At 44.7% G+C, this 13,410-nt stretch overlaps 1 protein-coding gene across 4 annotated transcripts in view; it reads right to left on the reverse strand.

Annotated features, from left to right (window-relative positions):
* Nucleotides 1–13,410, reverse strand: part of LOC149467463 (transient receptor potential cation channel subfamily M member 2-like) — a 249,266-nt gene that overhangs the window by 146,981 nt on the left and 88,875 nt on the right. For all 4 annotated transcript variants that reach the window (XR_016311927.1, XM_089671622.1, XM_089671619.1 and 1 more), the window contains exons 9-11: nucleotides 10,063–10,263; nucleotides 5,697–5,799; nucleotides 3,633–3,754 (exon numbers count right to left, since the gene is read on the reverse strand). Coding sequence is in view for 3 of the 4 variants with exons in the window: in XM_089671622.1 (XP_089527748.1) it covers nucleotides 3,633–3,754; nucleotides 5,697–5,799; nucleotides 10,063–10,263 (426 nt within the window). In the remaining variant the exon portion in view is untranslated. The remainder of the gene's footprint in view (nucleotides 1–3,632; nucleotides 3,755–5,696; nucleotides 5,800–10,062; nucleotides 10,264–13,410) is intronic.

Consider the following 13,410-nt stretch of genomic DNA (forward strand, 5'->3'; position numbering starts at 1 on the left):
GTTGAATCTTGAAAAGAATAGTGCCCATCTCGCCTGTCGCGGGCGAAGACGCTTGGCGGTTCTCAGATATTCTAAGTTCTTGTGGTCAGTAAATATTAAGATGGGGTGCACCGCACCTTCCAGCAGGTACCTCCATTCCTCTAACGCCGTTTTGATCGCTAGTAGCTCTCGATCACCGATATCATAATTCTTCTCCGCTGGGGTAAGCTTCCGTGAGAAGAATGCTACAGGATGGAGCAGTTCCTTGGTGCCTTTCCGCTGGGAGAGGATGGAACCTACCGCATTCTCCAATGCATCTACTTCCAAGATATAGGGCAGGGCGGCGTCTGGGTGACCCAAAATGGGTGCCGAGGTGAACAGCTTCTTCAAGGCTTCAAAAGCTTCCTGCGCCTCTGGTGTCCATCTGAACCAGGTTCCCAGCTTGGTTAGCTGAGTAATGGGGGAGACCAGACCCGAGAAGTTCTTGATGAACTTCCGGTAAAAATTTGCAAAGCCGATGAATCGTTGGACGCCTTTCCTGTCTGTGGGTTCAGGCCAATCCAGTATTGCAGCGACTTTCTGGGGATCCATCGCGACCCCCGCGGTGGAGATAATCAGGCCCAAGAAGGCAATGCTGGATTGTTCAGAACAACATTTCTCTGCCTTGGCGTACAACCCATGCTGCCGCAATCGCCCCAATACCTTTGCTACATGTATTCTGTGTTCCCCCAAAGACGGGGAGAAAATCAGAATGTCGTCTAAATAAACGATAACAAAGACATCCAGAAAGTCCCTAAAAATATCATTCACAAAGTGTTGAAACGTGGCCGGAGCATTACACAGCCCGAACGGCATGACCAGATATTCAAAATGGCCGAAGCGGGTGCGGAAGGCCGTCTTCCACTCGTCCCCCTCCCTTATGCGAATCAAGTTGTACGCCCCCCTCAGATCCAGCTTGGTAAAAACCACTGCTGTCTTTAAACTTTGGAACAACTCTGGTACTAACGGCAGTGGGTAACGGTTCTTTATCGTGACCCTGTTCAATTCCCTGTAATCGATACACGGCCTTAAGGTTTTGTCTTTCTTTTCAACAAAGAAAATGCCCGCCCCCGCCGGTGAAGTGGAGGGGCGGATGAACCCCTTCTGGAGGCTGTCCTCGATATATTCCTTTAGGGCCCCCAATTCGAGCTCTGAAAGGGGGAAGATTCGCCCAAAAGGAATTTCTGAGCCGGGTAACAGGTCAACGGGACAGTCATAAGGGCGGTGGGGGGGTAGAGTATCGGCTCCCCGTTTGCTGAACACATCTAGAAACTCATGGTAGACTGCAGGGATTACTTGTTTTAATTCAGCTTCCCCCTCAGAGCACAGGACCCCCGGGCCCGAAGTGCGGCAGTATACCCGACAGTATGGGGAAGGGAACGAGATTACTCCAGTCTCCCAGTCAATCTGGGGGTTATGGGCCCGTAACCATGGGAGCCCCAGAATGACTGGGAAGAGGGGAGAAGCTATAGCATCCAGGCGGAGGAGTTCCTGGTGCTGGCCGGCAATGACAGTGGTGATGGAGGGGGTTTCCTGGTTCACTACCCCCGATTTTATTCGGGAACCGTCGGCCAAATAAATATTAAACCCCTTCTGTTTAAATTGGAGAGGAATACCCTGCTGGTGAGCAAAATTAATGTCCAAGAAGCAGCTGCATGCCCCCGAATCAATTATGGCCGATACTTCCACGGTCCTTTCTGGAAGCTGAAAGGAAAGGGGTACCACTAAGTATTGGGATGGACCAACATTGCCAATGGATAAGGAAGAAGAGGTGCACTTACTCAGTTTCTGCGGGCAGGATCGTACCATATGACCAGCTTCACCACAGTAGAGGCACAGGTTCTGGGATCGTCTGCGCTGATGTTCCTCTGGGGATAGTTTAGGCCGTGCCATTCCGAGTTGCATGGGTTCAGGGATATCTCCAGGTGGCCGGTTCTGGATGTTTGGCCTAGGTGCTTGACTGGGACCTTGAAGTGACCCCCAGGGATTTCCATGACCCTGGCCGGACCTCTCAAACCTGCGTTCCCGCAGTCTACGGTCAATTTTAATGGTCAGTGCTATTAAGTCCTCTAAAGTCTCAGGTACCTCCACCCGGGCGAGCTCATCTTTCAGGCCTTCTGATAGGCCTATACGGAACTGATGCAGGAGTGCGAACTCGTTCCAGCGTGTGTCCCCCATCCAGCGCCTAAACTCAGACGCGTACTCCTCTGCCGCTCGGCGGCCTTGCCGGAGCGTGTACAAAGTAGCTTCAGCAGAAGCTGCCCGCTGTGGGTCATCATAAAGGATGGCCATTGCATCAAAAAAATTGTCAACCGAACTAAGGTGAGGGTCATTTTTTCCCCGTAATCGGTGGGCCCAGTCTTGGGGTTCACCCTGCAGGAGGGAGATGACGAACCCCACCTTCACGGATTCAATCACGAAGGTCCAGGGTTGTAACTCAAAATAGAGAAGACAGGACTCGCGGAATGATCTGAAGCGTGTGTGGTCCCCGTGGAAACGTTCCGGTAAGGGTACTCAGGGTTCGGCCGCCGGGAGTGGTGCGGATGCCCCAGACACCAGCACAGGGGCTGCTACGGCTGGGGGTGCGGGGGCCGCGGCCTGTGGGGCAGCAACGGATATAGTGCAGGTCTGGAATTGGGTTTCAATTTGCTGACATCTATCCTGCAGGGCCGATACGGCCTGTGTCAAATTAGACAGGTGCCTGCAGATCTCCTCAAGCGGCGAGGGCCCTCCTCTAGACTCAGTCATGGCCTTCTGGTACTGTAAGGAACCGCCTGGCGGTACCACTAGCACTCCACTGAATAGGCGTCCCCAGCGCACGGAATCTAAGTCCCAGGGTGCTTGTTCACCAGGGCCCCTGATGGTGGGGATGGACTTGGAGCCCCCCGAGACCAGGTCGTGGCTACTGGGTGCGTCCGTCAGTGGTAGTGGTATGCGCCAAGGGCTCCCACGGGGAAGAGTCTGATGTGAGGAGGTCAGAAGACCCCACTGCAAGGGATGGATGGATGGATGAGCAAGGTCAGACGGGCCGGGTCGGTAACAGAGAGGACAGCAAGGTACAAGGCAGAGGGCATAGAATGGTCGGGTCACACGCCAGGTCAGCAACAGCAGGTCAAATCCAATCAGGGGCATTCAAGAGAGAGGTCAGGCAAAGCAAGGGTCAGAATAGGAGAAAGCAGCAAGGTCAGGTACAATCCGGGTCAAAACTTACAAAGGTACAGGTTCACAGGTTCACAGGATGCAGGGAAGACCAGAAGGCACTGAATGACAGCTCAGGGCCATTTAAATATCCCGCCATGCGCTGCCATTGGTGCCCAGCGGGCGGCCGCGGCTTCTACTGCGCATGCGCGAACTCGAACGCCGCGGCCGGCTCGGACCTAGTGCCCGTGTCCCTGCACAGGGCGGTGCACTGCGCCTGCGCCGGGACCATCGCGGCAGGGATCGAGGAGATCCCTGACACTAAATGTACAACCTAACCAAGTTAAAATATAGGTTCACACCTCTCATATCAGAATATAATGCAGAGCTGACAAACCACAACATATGTCACCATATTCAAAATGAGGGAAAGAGGGCAATGAACAGGGATTAAGTGACAACAAAGAATAAACGACCTTCCAGGTCCAGCCTTCAGTGAAGATCTGAGTCTCAGCAATCTCTGGCCAGTTCCAGGACACGGCAAGCTTCAGCTGATGGTCCCAGTTCTCCTGGCTATTGGGATCAGCATTGTGGGAGGCTGAAAGACAGATATCAATGGTCATTATTATGTCACTTTGTTTATTTTCCAGCTTCTCTACACCTTAACTAGTAACACTGGTTGGGTAGGGAATGAATCAGTATCTCATGACCTCCCTGGAAAAGGTTTCCAGCCAGTTGGTTGTCCCCCTAGGGGTACTTTGCGTAAAATTGATGGCACTATATACAGTTGTGTTCAAAATAATAGCAGTGTGTTGAAAAAAGTGAATAAAGCTCAAAATCCTTCTAATAGCTTTTATTTCCATCCACACAAATGCATTGAGAACACGACACATTCTATTCCAAATCAAAACATGAAGAAAAATATATCAAATTTGTGTTCCTCTAAAAAAATTTAAGAAAATGAATATTAGACTGGTCAAAAAAATAGCAGTGTTTGTATTCTTCTTTACAAACTCAAACATTCACTATATAAACTGAAAAATGTTTGAAGATTTTGCTTTCCTTTGAATCGCTTAATTAATATTTCGCACTGTTTCTGAGAACTGCTGTACACCTGTGTTGCATGGAGTCAACCAACTTGGACTACATTCCACAGTTCTTCTCTATTTCTTGGTTTTGCCTCAGAAACTGCATTTTTGATGTCACCCCACAGGTTTTCTATTGGATTAAGATCCGGGGATTGGGCTGGCCACTCCATAACGTCCATCTTGTTGGTCTGGAACCAAGATGTTGCACGTTTACTGGTGTGTTTGGGGTCGTTGTCTTGTTGGAACACCCATTTCAAGGGCATTTCCTCTTCAGCATAAGGCAGCATGACCTCTTCAAGTATTCTGATGTATTCAAACTGATCCATGATCCCTGGTATGCGATAAATAGGCCCAACACCGTAGTATGAGAAACATCCCCATATCATGATGCTTACACCTCCATGCTTCACTGTCTTCACAGTGTACTTTGGCTTGAATTCAGTGTTTGGGGGTCGTCTGACAAACTGTCTCCGGCCACTAGACCCAAAAAGAACAATCTTACTTTCATCAGTCCACAAAATGTTGCGCCATTTCTCTTTAGGCCAGTCAATGTGCTCTTTGGCAAATTGTAACCTCTTCAGCACGTCTTTTTTTCAACAGTGGGACTTTGCGGGGACTTCTTGCAGATAGCTTGGCTTCACATAGGCGTCTTCTAATTGTAACAGTACTCATAGGGAACTTTACACCTTCTTTCATCTTCCTGGAGCTGATTGTTGGCTGAGTCCTTGCCATTTTGGCTATTCTTCTATCCATTCCAATGGTAGTGTTTCGCTTTCTTCCAAGTCTTTCAGGTTTTGGTTGCCATTTTAAAGCATTTGCAATCATTTTAGCTGAGCAGCCTATCATTTTCTGCACTTCTTTATATGTTTTCCCCTCTCCAATCAACTTTTTGATCAAGGTACGCTGTTCTTCTGAACAATATCTGGATCGACCCATTTTCCTCAGAATTTCAGAGAGAAATGCACTGTAACCAGCATGTACAACATTTGCTGCCTTCCTTCCTTAAATAAGGGCAATAATTGCCACCTGTTTTTCAAAGAATGATTGACCTCACTAATAGAACTCCACACGGCTATTATTTTGAACATGCCCCTTTCAATGAGTGATTCAATGACACAGAATCAGCAGCATGCATGTCATGACTGTTGGGTCAGTTGGATTTCTATTACTCTACTACACCTGCTAGGAAATTATTTGTCATGTAGAAATATCATTTCTACCAAAAACAGTGATTGATCCGGTTAGTGATGTCTGATTGCTATTATTTTGAACACAACTGTAAGTACCTGAAATAAATAAATAAATAAATAAATAACTGAAAGGAAAAAAACTGGGAAAAGATACACTTTAATGTGCAAGTCCGGTGTCCGCAGAATATCTAATGGAAAGAGGAAATTTTCTCTGTAACCAAGCCTCAGAGAAATGTTTTGCCTGCTGGTATCAATCTCTGACCTTTCAGCAAAGCTTGCAGGATTGCCACATCCATCCCTTGATCTCCAACCTTCTCCTCCCGGAGGATGGTGAGCAGAGACTCCATGCGGACAATATCTTGAATCTATGGAGAAATTCGGAGACACCTATGAATATCTGCAGTGGGATTAAGCATATGTTTTAGCCAAAGACTGTCACTCTTTTAGTCACTGAGAACTACTAAAGGCATAAAACTAGAACCTGTAAGAAATGTAGCTTTTTTTTTTTTTTTTTTTAATTTAAATATTTATTAAGTTCCCAGATAAAATACATATTCCATCGTTTTCTCATAAGACATACAAAACCATTATTTATATCCCTTTCTATAACTATCCCCCCCCCCCGACTAACCTCCCTTCCCTCCCCCCCTCCCCCCCATACTACCCACCCTGCATTTCTCCACATCTACCCTACAAAAGTAAGAGGCACTTTCACATATCACACCCTAAAGCTTCATATATTTCGCCTTCAGTATAAATTTTTCCCATTTTTTCCATTTCACATAGTATAACCCCATCTTGTCTTCCTGCATATGATACACTTTCTCCATCCTACAAATCTGGTTCACTCTATCTACCCAATCCTCTTCCTTCGGCACCTCTGTCTTATGCCAAAACTTGGGTATCAAACCTTTTGCTGCGTTTAGATAATACCATATACCCGATTCCTTGTATTTGTTTACTGATAACGCTGTGCTATGTAATAGACAAATCTCTGGATCCAATCCCATATTCATCTCAGTAATCATCCCAATTAAATTAACTATTGTCTTCCAAAATACTTGCATTTTTGGACACTTCCACCATATGTGATATGACGTGCCTATTTCTCCACATCCCCGCCATCACCCCGGTGAGTTCTCCCCACTCATCTTATGTTCAACAATCGGTGTAATGTGCCATCTTATCAAACACTTGTAATTTATTTCCACCTCCCGCATACTTATATTCTCGTGAATTAATCTATATATTTCCTTCTGTTTATCCTCTTCTATCACAACCCCCAAATCTCTTTCCCATTTCACTATATACATTGGCTTTGTGTTTGTGTCTAGTTCAGTGAGAATCTTATACATTTTAGCAGTGCCGTGTTTCCCATCTCCCCGTGACTCCAACAACCTCTCAAACAAATTCCAATCCTTTGTAGATCTCAAAGGTTTCGGAAGATTCCCAATAAAATGTTTTAATTGGTGATACCTCCACTCATCTATCTTAGTGAAAATTTCTCCTCTTTCCTTTTCCAAATCCTTAAGTGATCTCAATCCCCCCCCCCCCCCCCACACACACACACACACACCATTATATCTCTCACCTGGACATCCTCCTTCTTAAACCATTTTTCTATAATCTCCTTCCTAGGAAATGTAGCTTAATATTTATTTTGAAGTAGAGACTAGACTAGAGGTGACCATGGTATTGCACATGGCTGACCTTTGTAAAAGGTGTTAGATAGTATATATAGAAGATGTAAAAAACTGGAGATATCTAGGTATTGAGTGACCATCAAACACAACCAAAAACCCTTGCGCTGAATGCGTACTCAAATAAAAGGTCTAAATAATCTCATTAAAGTGATAATAAACAAATAATGACCACTGCTGCCATCTTAAATGAAATAACTATACTTCAGTGAACATAAATAATCCAGTGGTGCTGTGGCCAACTAATGAGTAAAACACATTCTCCAGTGATAAAATATAATAAAATAAAATGAAATAAAATAAAATATACATGACCATGATATCTGGTGGACAGGAGTAAGGAGATTTATGAAGTCTATGAAGTTTACATATAGTCCAACTCTTAGTCAGCGTCTCCGTGTCAAGAAAACCCAATAGTGCTGATGTCTTCTATTAGAAATTTCCTCTTTCTTTCTTTCTTTCCTTTCTTTCTTTCTCAAGTGATAAACTCCTCTTCCTCCACTTAATACCCTCAAAGAAATATAAATCACATATACTGCATTATCCAAACTGCATGATATCCCCTCAAAGGGTCACAAAGCTTAATGCAAGTAGATAATCCTCAGCCAGATGGATCTCAGTGATGAAACACATGAAAGCTCCTCTCCATGGCATCCACAGCAATCAGTGATTATCTCCTTGCATTTACACTTTGTGACTCCTTGAGGGTCGCAGTTTGAAGATAGGATACAGGGGTATTTAAGTGGGCGCGATTCCGACGTGCACATCCTCAGAAGAAGTCGGAAGTGACAAAAGGCGTCAGGACGTGACGTTGGACGTAAAACGGAAGTTACGGAGCGGCTATTTTGGAAAATGTTTTTCCATTGGACTTTATGCTGAGACACCTTGTTTGTTTGTAAACACAATTTTATCGGTAAAGAGAGATATCCCTGTTATTGCCTACTACACTATTTTGGGTATACTTTGTCACATGTTATGATGTTGTGAATCGGATACGTTGTGGAGTGAGAGGAGCCCTCCTTTTAATGGTAAGTGGACTTTATCATTTGATAAGGTGCATGAGATATGAGGTGGCGGTCAGTGTGTTCACCAGCACTGGGAAGACATTTTTTGATGTGAGGGGAGCATGTATACTGTTTTGAAGATATGACACTATATGTAATTCCTTCGGAGGTACATTTTTCATACGAACGTGGACGGATTTAGGAGCTCAACCATGAAGGAAGGTGGATTTTGTGGTTGCTTTTCTAAATTTTTAAGAGGGTAAGACTAAGGATGACAGAAGGTGAGAAGTGGACACAAGGTGGAGTGGAGTGATTTTTCACTTATTGGCACTAATTTTGTAAGTGCATTTTTTGTGTTGGATATCATGCGTTTTGGATAATGCACTATATGCCATTTATATTTCTTTGAGGGTATTAAGTGGAGGAATAGGAGTTTATCAATTGTGAAAGAAAGAAGAATTATCTAATAGAAGACATCAGCACTATTGTGTTTTCTTGACACGGAGACGTTGACTAAGAGTTGGACTATGTGTTTTGGCTTTCGGGGGAAAAAGTATAATTTGGTGTCTGGGGTTTATTATTTATTGTGTTAGCACTTAGTAGCACACCAATACATTTATTTATTTATGAAGTTTACATGGTGATACCACAATTGGAGATTTTACAAGCAATACATGCCGACCATGAGAGTGGAAGGCATGTGGGTCTGGTGAGTACATACGCAAAAGGGAAGGCGGTTTCATGAGCACGTGGTGATTTTGGTTCGGTAATAAGATCACAACACTGAAATAGACATCTACATGTTATGATGGACTTTATTTTCACATTAGTCAATCTTTCCAAAACTGAGCTCCTAGTATTTCCCCCAGCCTGTGCCCCCCCCCGACTTCTCCATCAGGATCAACAACACAATCATCAGTCCCTCCCCTCATGCCAGGGTACTAGGTGTAATCCTAGACTCCAATCTGTCCTTTCAGCCCCAGATTCAATCACTGACAAACTCATGTAGACTTCACCTCCGCAACATCTCCAAGATACGACCGTACCTAACCCCGGAAACCATTAAGTAACTCATTCACTCCCTTATTATATCACGCCTTGACTACTGTAACTCCCTCCTCATTGGCCTACCTCATCGCAGGCTATCCCTACTCCAGTCCATCATGAATGCTGCTGCCAGACTCATCCACCTTACTAACTGTTCTGTATCTGCCACCCCTCTCTGCCAATCCCTCTACTGGCTTCCAATTGCCCAACGGATAAAATTCAAAACACTAACACTGACGTATAAAGCCATTCATAACACTGCCCCAAATTACATCACCGATCTTGTCTCTAAATACCACCCAAACCGTACTCTCCGCTCCTCGAAAGACCTCCTACTCTCTAGCTCCCTTGTCTCCTCATCCCATGCTCGTTTCCTGGATTTCTCAAGGGTTTCACCCATCCTCTGGAACTCCCTACCCCAATCTATCAGGCTATCGCCTACTCTGCTCACCTTTAGGCGCACTCTGAAAACCCATCTCTTCAGGGAAGCCTACCCCGACCCCAGGTAAATACTGGAATCCTCTACTCTTCCTACCACTCCATCCCCCACAGCTAATTACCTCTTGCACCACTAGCCCCTCCCTCCTAGATTGTAAGCTCCAAGGAGCAGGGCCCTCAAATCCCTCTTGTATTGAACTGTATTGTTACTGTACTGTCTCCCTCCATAATGTAAAGCGCTGAGCAAACTGTCGGTGCTGTATAAGTCCTGTATAAGAATAATAATAATAATAATAGTTGATTGATTTATATCACATGATTGTTTTATTTTATTTCATTTTATTTTATTATATTTTATCACTAGAGAATGTTTTTCACTCATTAGTTGGTCACAGCGCCACTGGATTATTTATGTTTAGTTGTGTGACTAATCACTCACTTTTTTGGTCCACATGATGATTTGACCTTCTGTGAAATTGTCATACGACTCCGAGAAAAGATTTTTCAGTTTCTCCTTAATGAGGCTGACAGTAATCCTGGAGGAATTAATATTCACTACTTGTGCTATGATGTCAGCAACTCGCCCAGAACCCTCCACGATGACACAAGGGGTGTTGTTACACATTGAATTGTAGATGGTCTGTAAGAGGGAACAGTTAGAACACTGGAGAGAAGGTTACATACACTCTACAGTGGAAATAGGTTTTGGAACACTCATGGTAAATGGCTGTCTCAAATAGAAAGAGGAGAGGATGCTGGGGGCCAAGTCATCAGAGAAGGAGCAAGAGGAGTGGATGCTGGAGGCTATGTGATCAGTGAGTGGGAGCAGCAGGAGAGGATGCTGGAGGCTATGTGATCAGTGAGTGGGAGCAGGAGGAGAGGATGCTGGAGGCTATGTGATCAGTGAGTGGGAGCAGGAGGAGAGGATGCTGGAGGCTACGTGATCAGTGAGGGGGAGCAGGAGGAGAGGATGCTGGAGGCTATGTGATCAGTGAGCGGGAGCAGGAGGAGAGGATGCTGGAGGCTATGTGATCAGTGAGTGGGAGCAGGAGGAGAGGATGCTGGAGGCTATGTGATCAGTGAGCGGGAGCAGGAGGAGAGGATGCTGAGGGTTGTGTGATCAGTGAGAGTAGAGGAAACTGGCGACTATGTAATCATTGAGCAGGAGCGAGAGGAGAGGATGCTGGGGCCATGTGATTAGTGGGTGGAAGCAAAGAGGAGATGATGCCGGGGGCGGTGTGATCAGTGAGTGGGAGCAGGTGGAGAGGATGCTGGAGGCTATGTAATCAGTGAGCGGGAGCAGGAGGAGAGGATGCTGGAGGCTATGTGATCAGTGAGCGGGAGCAGGAGGAGAGGATGCTGGAGGCTATGTGATCAGTGAGCGGGAGCAGGAGGAGAGGATGCTGGAGGCTATGTGATCAGTGAGTGGGAGCAGGAGGAGAGGATGCTGGAGGCTATGTGATCAGTGAGCGGGAGCAGGAGGAGAGGATGCTGAGGGTTGTGTGATCAGTGAGAGTAGAGGAAACTGGCGACTATGTAATCATTCAGCAGGAGCGAGAGGAGAGGATGCTGGGGCCATGTGATTAGTGGGTGGAAGCAAAGAGGAGATGATGCCGGGGGCGGTGTGATCAGTGAGTGGGAGCAGGTGGAGAGGATGCTGGAGGCTATGTAATCAGTGAGCGGGAGCAGGAGGAGAGGATGCTGGAGGCTATGTGATCAGTGAGCGGGAGCAGGAGGAGAGGATGCTGGAGGCTATGTGATCAGTGAGCGGGAGCAGGAGGAGAGGATGCTGGAGGCTATGTGATCAGTGAGAGTAGAGGATACTGGCGACTATGTAATCATTGAGCAGGAGCAAGAGGAGAGGATGCTGGGGCCATGTGATTAGTGGGTGGAAGCAAAGAGCAGAGAATGCCGGGGGCGGTGTGATCAGTGAGCTCCCAAACAGTAGAGCAAGCCACAGACTGAGCAATTTTCGATTCCCCCATCAACACAGTCAGTGTTGATTGAGGAATTTCACCCGCTGAGCCATTGTGTCCTCCCGGTGGGGGAACAGAGGGAGCCGTCCATGCTGGGAGAGCACAGTGACTACTGCTAGCACATATAATAGCCACTAACAATAATCAATAATAAATAAATCCAACAGACTGCTTGTACCTAAGTTGATCGATCAACTTGTGTACATTCAGCCTAGCCATACATGTTTCATTTTGAACAGTCTATGGCCAGATTTAGGAAACAAACCATTGTGTTCAGAATCAACTACAATTAGTAAGTAAAGTTAATGATAAATTTTAAAAAATATAATTCCTACTTTTTCCTTAATTACCCTTCCACAGTTGGTGGTGTCAATGTGGAGTGTTTACATTTTCAAAAACTTAACTAGTTATCTTAACGAATGCAATACACAATGATATGGGAAATGGCAGTGACATAAACACATACAACACAGACATAAGTTGAACTGGATAGACTGGTGTCTTTATTCAACTTTACCAACTATGTAACAATATCATTTTTAGAACTATGTAGTACAAACACTTATGTGTTCAGAGAAACAATATCAATAGTATGGCCTGTATTACAGATGCTTCCAATGCATGCATGCAAACCTCAAGACAATTCCCAACACCAATCTGATACTAGAAACATTGTATTCTCCAGCTAGGAACCATACGACTAGTTTTCTATTCTTATCCACCCAATAAGCAGTTGTTGTCTATCTACAAGAGGTATGTACAGGATATTCCTAAATACATAACAAGTGCCGCGCTCCACAATATAAACATTAAATCATATACAAGTGATCATATAAATAGTGATGTGAAAAACCTTGTGCTTCAAAGCAGTGCAGTGTTTAGTGCTTTTCAAAATATTAATACTTAAATACTCAAAAATAGGGGAGGGGCTCTGACGTCACGACGCCGCGGTGGACGAGCGGCATTTACAAGCACAGGATCTGGGCACAAGCTCTGTTGGACATTGAACTATGTGAGCGGCCATTCATTTTATTAATAAAAGGCGATTTAACCTTACAAAGGATAAGGCACTATTGTGGCTCTTTCTTACATGGTACTCCAATATATTGGGAGGAGGAAATAACACCCAAACCATCCCCAATTATCCATTGAGGCTCAGTGTGGAAAGAGAGGAATAAGGGAGACCTCTGGTGGCAGAAAAATGGTAATATAATCCACGGCATGGATGGAAACATATATATAGCATGAAGATTACCACCCAATCCTGATAGGACAAAAGTGTTATTAGCCACTTTGTTTGGCTAATTAAGAAGGTGAGCGCACACCTATCTCTAGAGCACGGGGAGTGTGGCACAACACTGAATTTGTCACTGGAAAGAATTAAAGCACAAAGAGGACTGTATATGAATTTATTTTTGAGTATTTAAGTATTAATGTTTTGAAAAGCACTAAACACTGCACTGCTTTGAAGCACAAGGTTTTTCACATCACTATTTATATGATCACTTGTATATGATTTAATGTTTATATTGTGGAGCGCGGCACTTGTATATGTATTTAAATATATATATATAATTGTTTTTGATAATTTATGTTTCACACAGATAATGAGTATTGTGTAAAGTGTGCACCATAATTTGATGAAATAGTTTTTTGTAATAATTTATTGCACAAGGGGAGTATCACATTTTGGCTCACGAGTACTATTAATTTTACAGTATATTCCTACTTGAACCTTGATGCTATTTTTACAGGGAAATAAATAAGCTTGCAAAGGCATACAGTGCTCACAAAGTGCATTTATATCTATT

Source organism: Staurois parvus, unplaced genomic scaffold (genome assembly GCF_062004578.1).
Source record: "Staurois parvus isolate SC_StPar_1 unplaced genomic scaffold, SC_StPar_1.0 ptg000109l, whole genome shotgun sequence".
In the NCBI taxonomy this organism is placed as follows: Eukaryota; Metazoa; Chordata; class Amphibia; order Anura; family Ranidae; genus Staurois; species Staurois parvus.